Source organism: Nerophis lumbriciformis, linkage group LG17 (assembly GCF_033978685.3).
Source record: "Nerophis lumbriciformis linkage group LG17, RoL_Nlum_v2.1, whole genome shotgun sequence".
Taxonomy (NCBI): domain Eukaryota; kingdom Metazoa; phylum Chordata; class Actinopteri; order Syngnathiformes; family Syngnathidae; genus Nerophis; species Nerophis lumbriciformis.
This window is the reverse complement of record NC_084564.2, coordinates 7,418,791-7,431,856: the sequence shown is the minus strand read 5'-3', so window position 1 is coordinate 7,431,856 and position 13,066 is coordinate 7,418,791. Positions and strand designations below refer to the sequence as shown.

At 37.8% G+C, this 13,066-nt stretch overlaps 1 protein-coding gene across 3 annotated transcripts; it reads right to left on the bottom strand.

Annotated features, from left to right (window-relative positions):
- Positions 1 to 2,079: 2,079 nt before the first annotated feature.
- On the bottom strand, positions 2,080 to 10,974 carry b3gnt2l (UDP-GlcNAc:betaGal beta-1,3-N-acetylglucosaminyltransferase 2, like). Of its 3 annotated transcripts, none has more exons than XM_061972353.1 (2): positions 9,246 to 10,974; positions 2,080 to 3,925 (listed from the first exon to the last, which is right to left on the bottom strand). In XM_061972353.1, exon 2 carries the CDS (start codon positions 3,861 to 3,863, stop codon positions 2,598 to 2,600), a length of 1,266 nt encoding a protein of 421 aa, XP_061828337.1. In that variant the 5' UTR covers positions 3,864 to 3,925; positions 9,246 to 10,974; the 3' UTR covers positions 2,080 to 2,597. The 3 variants fall into 3 exon arrangements, with proteins under 3 accessions (XP_061828337.1, XP_061828339.1, XP_061828338.1); XM_061972355.2 differs by having other exon boundaries at positions 9,136 to 9,246; XM_061972354.1 differs by lacking the exon at positions 9,246 to 10,974 and adding an exon at positions 9,140 to 9,222.
- Between the last annotated feature and the right edge of the window lie 2,092 nt (positions 10,975 to 13,066).

Genomic DNA, 13,066 nt, shown 5'->3' with positions numbered 1-13,066 from the left:
AAAAAAAAAAACTGCCAGAATTTTATTGTAAAAATAAGTTGTACCAGTTTTCCTGCACTGAAGAAAATGAGAATTTACAGTTAAAAAAAAAAACCTGCCAGAATTCTACTGTAAAAATAAGAGGTACTGTAAAATAGAAGTCTAGATTTTACACAATAGAAATGGCAGAATTTGTTTTTTTTTTACTCTGACCTACTGTGCAATTTTACTGTAAAACTTTGGCACCTGAGCTATCAGTTTGTTACCATAACATCTAAAGGACCTTTTTTTTTGTGCATCACTGTAAATTTAAATTTTACAGTAAAATTCTGGTTTGTTACCGTAAAATCTACAGTCGTTTTTACAGTTGCGTTACTGTAAATGGAAAAATAGTAGCACAGTTATTTTTTACAGTAAAAATCTGGTGTCTGAGTTGGGTTTTAGTTTAAATTACTGTAAATAGAGTCCGGCTGTAATTTTTACTGTAAAATTCTGCGACTAAGCCATTAGATTTTAGAGTAAGGACTTTTGTCAGTGCATTAAAAAATGGTACGGCTGTTATAGTTACTGTAAAACTTTGTCTTCCATTTCTTTCAGTGCGTTACTGTAAATAGAAAAACACTACCACTTATTTTTACAGTAAAATTCTGGAGACCAATCACCTGTTTTTACAGTGCATTACAGCAAATGGAAAAACGGTAGCGCCATTTTCACGGTAAAAATCAAATCAACAATGGTTTAAGTCCAAATTTTTTTTCTTTTAACTGTAAAATTCTGGCTACCAGGTTTTTTCCCAGTGCATTACTGTAAATTACAAAAATAGTACCACTGTCATTTGTACAGTAAAATTCAAGCGGATGAGCTGCCAGTTTTTAACATGAAATTTCCTGTTGTTTTTACAGTGCATTACTGTAAATGGAAAAACGGTAGCGCCATTTTTACGGTAAAAACCTATCAGAATTTGACTATAAAAAAAAGTGCTACCAGGTTTCCTGCACTGTAGAAAATAGGATTTTACAGTAAAAAAAAAAACTGCCAGAATTTTATTGTAAAAATAAGTTGTACCAGTTTTCCTGCACTGAAGAAAATGAGAATTTACTGTGTAAAAAAAAAAAAAAACCTGCCAGAATTTTACTGTAAAAATAAGAGGTACTGTAAAATAGAAGTCTAGATTTTACACAAAAAAATTGGCAGAATTTTTGGGGTTTTTACTCTGACCTACTGTGCAATTTTACTGTAAAACTTTGGCACCTGAGCTATCAGTTTGTTACCCTCCATCCATCCATTTCCTACCGCTTGTCCCTTTTGGGGTCGCGGGGGTTCTAAAAGGCTCTTTTTTTGTGTGCATCACTGTAAATTTAAATTTTACAGTAAAATTCTGGTGACCCAGCAGCTGTTAGTTTGTTACCGGAATATCTACAGTCGTTTTTACAGTGCGTTACTGTAAATGGAAAAATGGTAGCACTGTTATTTTTACAGTAAAAATCTGGTGTTTGAGTTGCCAATTTTTTTTACAGAAAACTTCCAATGGGTTTTAGTCTGTCTGGCTAATTTTTACTGTAAAATTCTGCGACTAAGCCATTAGATTTTAGAATTTTTTCAGTGCATTAAAAAAATGGTACGGCTGTTATAGTTACTGTAAAACGTTGTCTTCCATTTTTTTCAGTGCGTTACTGTAAATAGAAAAACACTACCACTTATTTTTACGGTAAAATTCTGGAGACCAGTCACCTATTTTTTTTGGGCTGTTTTTACAGTGCATTACCGCAAATGGAAAAACTTTATCGCTGTTATTTTTACGGTAAAAATCCGATCAACGCCGCTTTTTTTTTTTACCATAAAATTTACAATGGTTTAGTCCAAATTTTGTAAAAAAAAAACATATGTTGATTTTTACTGTAAAATTCTGGCTACCAGGTTTTTTCCCCAGTGCATTACTGTAAACTACAAAAATGGTACGACTGTCATTTGTACAGTAAAATTCCAGCGGATGAGCTGCCAGTTTTTACCGTAAAATTTCCAGTCATTTTTACAGTGCGTTACTGTAAATGGAAAAACGGTAGCGCCGTTTTTACGGTAAAAATCTGGCGACCAGTCTACCGTTTTTTTTTCAACCGCAAAATTTCCAGTCGTTTTTACAGTGCGTTACTGCAAATGGAAAAACGCTTCAGTCCAAATTAGTGCAAATGGAAAAACTGTACCGCTGAAATTTTTACTGTAAAACTGTTGCCAGTTTTTTTTACCGTAAAATCTAAGGATTTTTTTTCTCCGATGAGTTACTGTAAATTAAAAAAATCAGTGCCACTGTTTTTACAGTAAAAATCCGGCGAATGAGCTGCCAGTTTTTTCCTGTCGTTTTTACAGTGCGTTACTGTAAATGGAAAAACGGTACCACGGTTATTTTTACGGTCAAATTGTTTTTTTTTGCAGTGCACATGTAGGTCTTTTTGGCGGGAGATGGTCACGGGCGTTAGGTGGCTGGTCTGGTGGATCCTTTCACGCGGTTTTGTGGACAATAAAAAGCATGCGGGTGAATCTTGCCAAGGTCTTGCTGTTTTAATTGAAATAACGGAAGGATGTTTCGGAACGGTGAAGCGACTCGGCGCAGGCGGCTAGGATCAGCAGGTCAGCAGCGGACTCTGGAGGCCCCTCCAGATCTTCTTCACCTGCTGCGGGGAGCGGCGGTGCACCAGGATCAGACTTCTGTAGGCGCACAGGTTGTCGCGGTCCTTCTCGCGGATGTCAAAGGTGTGGAAGCCGGCGTGAGCCTCGGGGGACACCCGCAGGGCGGCGAAGCACATGCCGACGTAGACGTCGTCGATGGGGAAGAAGGGCACGGCGCGGCAGGCGGAGTAGAGCGGCCGCAGCAGCGCCCCGGAGACGAGGAAGCCGCCTCCGCCCACGTAGACGGGGTAGGGTCCGTCGTAGAAGCTCATGGGGATGAAGTATTTGCTGTTGGGGTCCCTGAGGGGCGTGGCCGTCCTGATGACCTGCCCCGCGTACAAGCGTGCGGCCCGGGGAGGCAGCAGGGACTCCAGGTAGCGCAGCAAGGCCGGCGTGTTGACCATGACGTCGTCGTCCCCGCTGAAGACGAAGGACACGCGGGGGCAGCGGTGCAGCGTCCAGCGCAGGAAGGCGTTCATCTTCAGCGTCAGGTTGAAGAGCGACTCGTGGAAGTCGGCCTGCAGGAGGTCGCCGTAGAGGCCGGCCTCGAAGGCCAGCAGCGGGCCCAGGTCGGGGTCGTCGGCGGAGGCGGCGCCCACCAGGAACACGGTGCGCACGCTCAGGCGTCCCCCGTGCAGCTGCTCCCGCCCCCACGTCTCGCGCACCGCCTGCCTGCGCTCAAAGTTGCCCGGCCTGGATTTGATGGCGAAGAGCAGGAAGGTGGCGTTGGCTCCCCTCGCCTCCTCGCACTTGGCGGGCTGGTCGATGAGGAGCGGCGGCGAGCGACACTTCATGCCTTGCAAGAACCTGCGGAAGAAGAGCGGGTAGGTGGCAACGTCCGGCACGTTGGTCTCCAGCGCCTCCTGATTGTTCTCCCTGCAGAGACCCCATGGTGCCTCCGCACCCAGAGGATCCTCCCCCCTGTCCAGGCGCCTGAAGCCCGAGTGCAGCAGGCGGTTCCAGTAGGCGCCGTTCTCCGGGAAGGCGCTCCTGAAGCCGGCGGAGATGGACACGTTGAGGACGGCGGGCGGGTGCCGCGACGTGGCATTGTCCCGCGTCGCCACCTCTCTGCGCTCCGGCGGGCCAGGCGATCTGGCCTTGGGGGAGTAGACCACCTTTTTGTGGGCGTCGACCAACTCTTTGTGCAGGCTGGAGTAGAGGACGAGCAGGAAGAAGGTGGACACGACTAGCATGGCTTGGAACATCACTACAGATCTCATGAGGGAGTCAGAAGTGGATCATCTTTTAGGTTAATGGCTGCCAAGTCACGTCTTTCAAGTACCTGCCAGTGAAATAAGTTAGCCGTTAGCAACAAATAACACACACACACACACATATATATATATATATATATATATATATATATATATATATATATATATATACATACATATATATATATATATATATGCATGTATATATGTATGTATATATATATATACATACGTATACACATACATACTGTATATATATATATATATATATATATATATATATATATATATATATATATATATATATATACACACACACATATATATATGTGTATGTATGTATGTATATATTTATATATATATATACAGTATATATATATATATATATATATATATATATATATATATATATATACAGTATATATATATATATATATATATATATATATATATATATATATATATATATGTATATATATATATATGTATATATATCCATCCATCCATCCATCTTCTTCCGCTTATCCGAGGTCGGGTCGCGGGGGCAGCAGCCTAAGCAGGGAAGCCCAGACTTCCCTCTCCCCAGCCACTTCGTCCAGCTCTTCCTGTGGGACCCCGAGGCGTTCCCAGGCCAGCCGGGAGACATAGTCTTCCCAACGTGTCCTGGGTCTTCCCCGCGGCCTCCTACCGGTCGGACGTGCCCTAAACACCTCCCTAGGGAGGCGTTCGGGTGGCATTCTGACCAGATGCCCGAACCACCTCATCTGGCTCCTCTCCATGTGGAGGAGCAGCGGCTTTACTTTGTACTTTACTTTATATATATATATATATATATATATATATATATATATATATATATATATATATATATATATATATATACTGTATATATATATATACATACATACATACATATATATATATGCATGTATATATGTAAGTATACTTATGCATGCATGCATACATACATGCATACATACATGCATACATACATATATATATATATATATATATATATATATATATATATATATATATATATATATATATATATATATAGCACTACATGCTTCCATCTGTTGAAAAGCTTTATGGAGATGATGATTTCATTTTCCAGCATGATCCAGCAGTGCCAAAACCACCAGTAACTGGTGTACTGACCATGGCATTACTGTCCTCATTTGGCCTGCCACCTCCCCTGACCTGAACCCTATAGAGAATTTGTGGGGTATTGTGAAGAAGAAGCTGAAAGACACCAGACCCAATAATGCAAATGAGCGAAAGGCCGCTATTGAAGCATCCATAACACCTCAGCAATGCCACAGGCTGATTGCCTCCATGCCACGCCGCATTGATGCAATAATCCGTGCAAAAGGATTCCCAACCAAGTACTGAGTGCATTAATTGACATTTTCAAATGTTTGATTTTGTTTTGCTGTTATAAATCTTTTTTTTTTTTTACTTGGTCTGAGGAAATAATCTAATTTTTTTGGATAGAATCTTTTAGTTTTCTTAAACTGTATGCCATAATCAGCATATTAAAATAAAAAAAGGGTTGCAATATTTCAGTTGATGTGTAATGAATCCAGAATGTATGACATTTTTGTTATTTTTAATTGCATTACAGAAAATAAAGGACTTTATCACAATATTCTAATTTTCTGAGACATTCCTGCAAGGAGACTACCGGTACAATGCATCTTTTGTTATTTTATTCTATTTTTTTTTTTTTGGCATAAAAAAAATACAATCATGTGTGCTTACGGACTGTATCCCTGCAGACTGTATTGATATATATTGATATATAATGTAAGAACCACAATATTAATAACAGAAAGAAACAACCCTTTTGTGTAAATGAGTGTAAATGGGGGAGGGAGGTTTTTTGGGTTGGTGCACTAATTGTAAGTGTACCTTGTGTTTTTTATGTTGATTTAATAAAAAAATAAAATAAAATAAAAATATCGGCAGGCCGATAAAATCGGCCATCTCTAGTATTTAAAGGTGCATGAAAACCGAGGTATTGGTGTTTAAAGGTGCACGAAAGGTATTGGTATTTAAAGGTGCATGAAAACCGAGGTATTGGTATTTAAAGGTTCACGAAAGGTATTGGTATTTAAAGGTGCATGAAAACAAAGGTATTGGTGTTTAAAGGTGCATGAAAACCGAGGTATTGGTATTTAAAGGTGTATGAAAGGTATTTGTATTTAAAGGTGCATGAAAACCGAGGTATTGGTGTTTAAAGGTGCATGAAAACCGAGGTATTGGTATTTAAAGGTGCATACAAACCGAGGTATTGGTATTTAAAAGGTGCATGAAAGGTATTGGTATTTAAAGGTGCATGAAAACCGAGATATTGGTGTTTAAAGGTGCATGAAAACCGAGGTATTGGTATTTAAAGGTGCATGAAAGGTATTGGTATTTAAAGGTGCATGAAAACCGAGGTATTGGTATTTAAAGGTGCATAAAAACCGAAGTATTGGTATTTAAAGGTGCATGAAAACCGAGGTATTGGTGTTTAAAGGTGCATGAAAACCGAGGTATTGGTATTTAAAGGTGCATAAAAACCGAGGTATTGGTATTTAAAAGGTGCATGAAAGGTATTGGTATTTAAAGGTGCATGAAAACCGAGATATTGGTATTTAAAGGTGCATGAAAACCGAGGTATTGGTATTTAAAGGTGCATGAAAACCAAGGTATTGGTGTTTAAAGGTGCATGGTATTGGTATTTAAAGGTGCATGAAAACCGAGGTATTGGTATTTAAAGGTGCATGAAAACCGAGGTATTGGTATTTAAAGGTGCATGAAAACCGAGGTATTGGTATTTAAAGGTGCATGAAAGGTATTGGTATTTAAAGGTGCATGAAAACCGAGGTATTGGTATTTAAAGGTGCACGAAAGGTATTGGTATTTAAAGGTGCATGAAAACCGAGGTATTGGTGTTTAAAGGTGCATAAAAACCGAGGTATTGGTATTTAAAGGTGCATAAAAACCGAGGTATTGGTATTTAAAAGGTGCATGAAAGGTATTGGTATTTAAAGGTGCATGAAAACCGAGATATTGGTATTTAAAGGTGCATGAAAACCGAGGTATTGGTATTTAAAGGTGCATGAAAACCGAGGTATTGGTGTTTAAAGGTGCATGAAAACCAAGGTATTGGTGTTTAAAGGTGCATGGTATTGGTATTTAAAGGTGCATGAAAACCGAGGTATTGGTATTTAAAGGTGCATGAAAACCGAGGTATTGGTGTTTAAAGGTGCATGAAAACCGAGGTATTGGTATTTAAAGGTGCATGAAAACCGAGGTATTGGTATTTAAAGGTGCATGAAAGGTATTGGTATTTAAAGGTGCATGAAAACCGAGGTATTGGTATTTAAAGGTGCACGAAAGGTATTGGTATTTAAAGGTGCATGAAAACCGAGGTATTGGTGTTTAAAGGTGCATAAAAACCGAGGTATTGGTATTTAAAGGTGCATGAAAACCAAGGTATTGGTATTTAAAGGTGCATGAAAACCGAGGTATTGGTATTTAAAGGTGCATGAAAGGTATTGGTATTTAAAGGTGCATGAAACCCGAGGTATTGGTATTTAAAGGTGCATGAAAGGTATTGGTATTTAAAGGTGCATGAAACCCGAGGTATTGGTATTTAAAGGTGCATGAAAACCGAGGTATTGGTATTTAAAAGGTGCATGAAAACCGAGGTATTGGTATTTAAAAGGTGCATGAAAACCGAGGTATTGGTATTTAAAGGTGCATGAAAACCGAGGTATTGGTATTTAAAAGGTGCATGAAAAGTATTGGTATTTAAAAGGTGCATGAAAACAGAGGTATTGGTATTTAAAGGTGCATGAAACCCGAGGTATTGGTATTTAAAGGTGCATGAAAACCGAGGTATTGGTATTTAAAAGGTGCATGAAAACCGAGGTATTGGTATTTAAAAGGTGCATGAAAACCGAGGTATTGGTATTTAAAAGGTGCATGAAAACCGAGATATTGGTATTTAAAAGGTGCATGAAAACCGAGGTATTGGTATTTAAAAGGTGCATGAAAACCGAGGTATTGGTGTTTAAAGGTGCATGAAAACCGAGGTATTGGTATTTAAAAGGTGCATGAAAAGTATTGGTATTTAAAAGGTGCATGAAAACAGAGGTATTGGTATTTAAAGGTGCATGAAAACCAAGGTATTGGTGTTTAAAGGTGCATGAAAACCGAGGTATTGGTGTTTAAAGGTGCATGAAAACCGAGGTATTGGTATTTAAAAGGTGCATGAAAACCGAGGTATTGGTATTTAAAAGGTGCATGAAAGGTATTGGTATTTAAAGGTGCAGGAAAGGTATTGGTATTTAAAGGTGCATGAAAACCGAGGTATTGGTATTTAAAAGGTGCATGAAAACCGAGGTATTGGTATTTAAAAGGTGCATGAAAGGTATTGGTATTTAAAGGTGCAGGAAAGGTATTGGTGTTTAAAGGTGCATGAAAACCGAGGTATTGGTGTTTAAAGGTGCATGAAAACCAAGGTATTGGTATTTCAAGGTGCATGAAAACCAAGGTATTGGTGTTTAAAGGTGCATGAAAACCAAGGTATTGGTGTTTAAAGGTGCATGAAAACCAAGGTATTGGTATTTCAAGGTGCATGAAAACCAAGGTATTGGTGTTTAAAGGTGCATGAAAACCAAGGTATTGGTATTTAAAAGGTGCATGAAAACCGAGGTATTGGTATTTAAAAGGTGCATGAAAGGTATTGGTATTTAAAGGTGCAGGAAAGGTATTGGTATTTAAAGGTGCATGAAAACCGAGGTATTGGTATTTAAAAGGTGCATGAAAACCGAGGTATTGGTATTTAAAAGGTGCATGAAAGGTATTGGTATTTAAAGGTGCAGGAAAGGTATTGGTGTTTAAAGGTGCATGAAAACCGAGGTATTGGTGTTTAAAGGTGCATGAAAACCAAGGTATTGGTGTTTAAAGGTGCATGGTATTGGTATTTCAAGGAGTTGCTTTAAAAAGTTCATGCATTCATTTTTACGGCCAACATGAAGGCAAAGTTGAGTTTTAATGCGAAATTTAAGTCATTTACGTGCTTCCATTTCAAGCGGGCTGGATTTAGGACGTGAAATTTACACGCAGCAGCAACTAAATGATGACTTTTATCCTGAAAAACTCCCGGTATTTATTCCATCCTTTTATTTTTGGACAGGAAGTCAACGAATGATCAGTAACCGCTCAGAGCTTTCTTCACTTCCGATGGCACTGAATGAGTGGAATGTAAAGGTTAATTCACCTACGTGACGTCATCCCGCGATGAGCACGCGACGAGACTTCCTGATTAGCGACACGCCGCGAAGAGGCGTTTTTAAACTTGTCGAACAAGGAAAGGTGCGTGAGACTTACAGGTGAGCCCGGGCAGGTGACGTCCACGCAGCTGCAGGCGGTTGGCGCAACTTGGCGGCCATCAAAGCGGCGCCAGGTAAGGAAAGCCACGCCCACGAGGCCCCGCCCCCTCCTCGCCGGGACGTGACGTCATCCGCTGTCCGCGATGCACAAAGGGTCGGTTAGTAGCACCTCGTCTTGTTGTATTCATTCAATTAAACACATTTAAACGTTAATATTATCCAACAATGCAACTTTATCATGGACATGTTTTTACATCGAATGTTACAAATGACAATAGATTTGATGGTTAAATCCTGAAAGGTTTTTTTTTTACCGTAAAATTGACTGTACATTGACAGCATATTACTGTAAATGAAAAAAAACACACTTTTTTTTACAGTAAATTTCTTGCAACTGAGTAAAAATTCTGGCGTTTTAGCTGCAAGTTTATGGTCGTTTGTTTTTACAGCATATAGCAATAGTACTACTGTTTTTTTACAGTGAAATTCTGGCAACTAAGCGGCCATAAAAAAAATGTGTACTGCTTTCCCATTTACAGTAATACACTGTAAAAACAGCCGTAGATTTTACGATGCAAAAAATTGGCAGCTCGCTTGCCAAAAATGTTACCGTAAAAAAAAAGTGTCGTTTACAGTAAAATGCTGTAATGAACATGGCAAATTTGAAAATAATTGTGCTTATTTTCTAACTGTAGAATTTGGAGCATATTACTGTAAATGGAATTCACAGTGACATTATGGAAACAAAAAACAAACAAACTGTGGCACCATTTTCATATTTACAGTAAATCTGCCGTAGATTTTACAGTAAAAAAAATAGCCAAAATGTTACCGTAAAAACCTGTAATATGGTGTAAAGAAGACCGCAAAATGTTCCACTAAATTGTGTGTGAAACAACAGTGCCGTTTACAGTAAAATGTTGTAAAGAACATGCCAAATTTGACAATAATTTTGCCTATTTTCTAACCGTAGAATTTACAGCATATTACTGTAAATGGAATTCACAGTGAAATTCTGGAAACTGAGCTGCCAGTAAAAAAACAAAAAACAAAAAAACAACTGTGGCACCATTTTCCTATTTACAGTAACACACTGTAAAATCTGCCCTAGATTTTACAGTAAAAAAAAAAAGGCCAACATTTTACCGTAAAAACCTGTAATATGGTGTAAAGAAGACCGCAAAATTTTCCACTAAATTCCGGGTGACTGCCTATTTTTTGACCGTAGAATTTACAGTGAAATTCTGGAAACTGAGATGCCAGTAAAAAACAACATTTTCTCATTTACAGTAACACACTGTAAAAACAGCCGTAGATTTTACGATGCAAAAAATTGGCAGCTCGGATGCCAAATAAGTTACCGTAAAAAAAGTGTCGTTTACAGTCAAATGCTGTAAAGAACATCGCAAATTTTACAATAATTGTGCTTATTTTCTAACTGTAGAATTTACAGCATATTAATGTAAATTGAATTCACAGTGAAATTCTGGAAACAAAAAATAAATAAAAATGTGGCAACATTTTCCTATTTACAGTAATACACTGTAAAAACTGCCGTACATTTTTCCTTAAAAAAAAAAGGCTTGGTTGCAAGAATTTTAACGTAAAAAGACATTCACTGCAGATTTTACGGTAAAATCCTGGTGACTTAGCTGTCTGTTTTTTGACTGTAGAATTTACAGTAGTTTTTACAGCATATTACTGTGAATGGAAAAACGGTACCACTGTTTTTTTTCAGTGAAATTCTGGCAACGGAGCTGCCAGTAAAAAAAAAAAACTGTGGTACCGTTATCCCATTTACAGTAATAAAAACAACAGCCGTAGATTTTACGGTAAAAATAAATTGGCAGCACGGTTGCTAAAATTTTACCGTGAAACAACTGTGCCGTTTACAGTAAAATGCTGTAAAGAACATGGCAAATTTGACAATCATTTTGCCTATTTTCTAACTGTAGAATTTACAGCATATTACTGTAAATGGAATTCACAGTGAAATTCTGGAAACTGAGCTGCCAGTAAAAAAACAAAAAAAACAACAAAACAACTGTGGCACCATTTTCCTATTTACAGTAACACACTGTAAAATCTGCCCTAGATTTTACAGTAAAAAAAAAAAGGCCAACATTTTACCGTAAAAACCTGTAATATGGTGTAAAGAAGACCGCAAAATTTTCCACTAAATTCCGGGCGACTGCCTATTTTTTGACCGTAGAATTTACCGTGAAATTCTGGGAACTGAGATGCCAGTAAAAAACACAATTTTCTCATTTATAGTAACACACTGTAAAAACAGCCGTAGATTTTACTATGCAAAAAAATTGGCAGCTCGTTTGCTAAATATGTTACCGTAAAAAAAGTGTTGTTTACAGTAAAATGCTGTAAAGAACATCGCAAATTTTACAATAATTGTGCTTATTTTCTAACTGTAGAATTTACAGCATATTAATGTAAATGGTATTCACAGTGACATTCTGGAAACAAACAAAAAAATGAAAATGTGGCAACATTTTCCTATTTACAGTAATACACTGTAAAAACTGCCATACATTTTTCCTTAAAAAAAAGGCTCGGTTGCAAGAATTTTAACGTAAAAAGACATTCACTGCAGATTTTACGGTAAAATCCTGGTGACTTAGCTGCCTGTTTTTTGACTGTAGAATTTACAGTAGTTTTTACAGCATATTACTGTGAATGGAAAAACGGTACCACTGTTTTTTTTCAGTGAAATTCTGGCAACGGAGCTGCCAGTAAAAAAAAAACTGTGGTACCGTTATCCCATTTACAGTAATAAAAACAACAGCCGTAGATTTTACGGTAAAAATAAATTGGCAGCACGGTTGCTAAAATTTTACCGTGAAACAACTGTGCCGTTTACAGTAAAATGCTGTAAAGAACATGGCAAATTTGACAATAATTTTGCCTATTTTCTAACCGTAGAATTTACAGCATATTACTGTAAATGGAATTCACAGTGAAATTCTGGAAACTGAGCTGCCAGTAAAAAAACAAAAAACAAAAAAATAACTGTGGCACCATTTTCCTATTTACAGTAACACACTGTAAAATCTGCCCTAGATTTTACAGTAAAAAAAAAAAAAGGCCAACATTTTACCGTAAAAACCTGTAATATGGTGTAAAGAAGACCGCACAATTTTCCACTAAATTCCGGGTGACTGCCTATTTTTTGACCGTAGAATTTACAGTGAAATTCTGGAAACTGAGATGCCAGTAAAAAACAACATTTTCTCATTTACAGTAACACACTGTAAAAACAGCCGTAGATTTTACGATGCAAAAAATTGGCAGCTCGGATGCCAAATAAGTTACCGTAAAAAAAGTGTCGTTTACAGTAAAATGCTGTAAAGAACATCGCAAATTTTACAATAATTGTGCTTATTTTCTAACTGTAGAATTTACAGCATATTAATGTAAATGGAATTCACAGTGAAATTCTGGAAACAAAAAATAAATAAAAATGTGGCAACATTTTCCTATTTACAGTAATACACTGTAAAAACTGCCGTACATTTTTCCTTAAAAAAAAAGGCTTGGTTGCAAGAATTTTAACGTAAAAAGACATTCACTGCAGATTTTACGGTAAAATCCTGGTGACTTAGCTGCCTGTTTTTTGACTGTAGAATTTACAGTAGTTTTTACAGCATATTACTGTGAATGGAAAAACGGTACCACTGTTTGTTTTTTTTCAGTGAAATTCTGGCAACGGAGCTGCCGGTAAAAAAAAACTGTGGTATCGTTATCCCATTTACAGTAATAAAAACAACAGCCGTAGATTTTACGGTAAAAATAAATTGGCAGCAC

Excerpts from the sequence above, each read along its gene's own strand:
- b3gnt2l (XM_061972353.1), bottom strand. The coding sequence starts at position 3,863 with ATGAGATCTGTAGTGATGTTCCAAGCCATGCTAGTCGTGTCCACCTTC.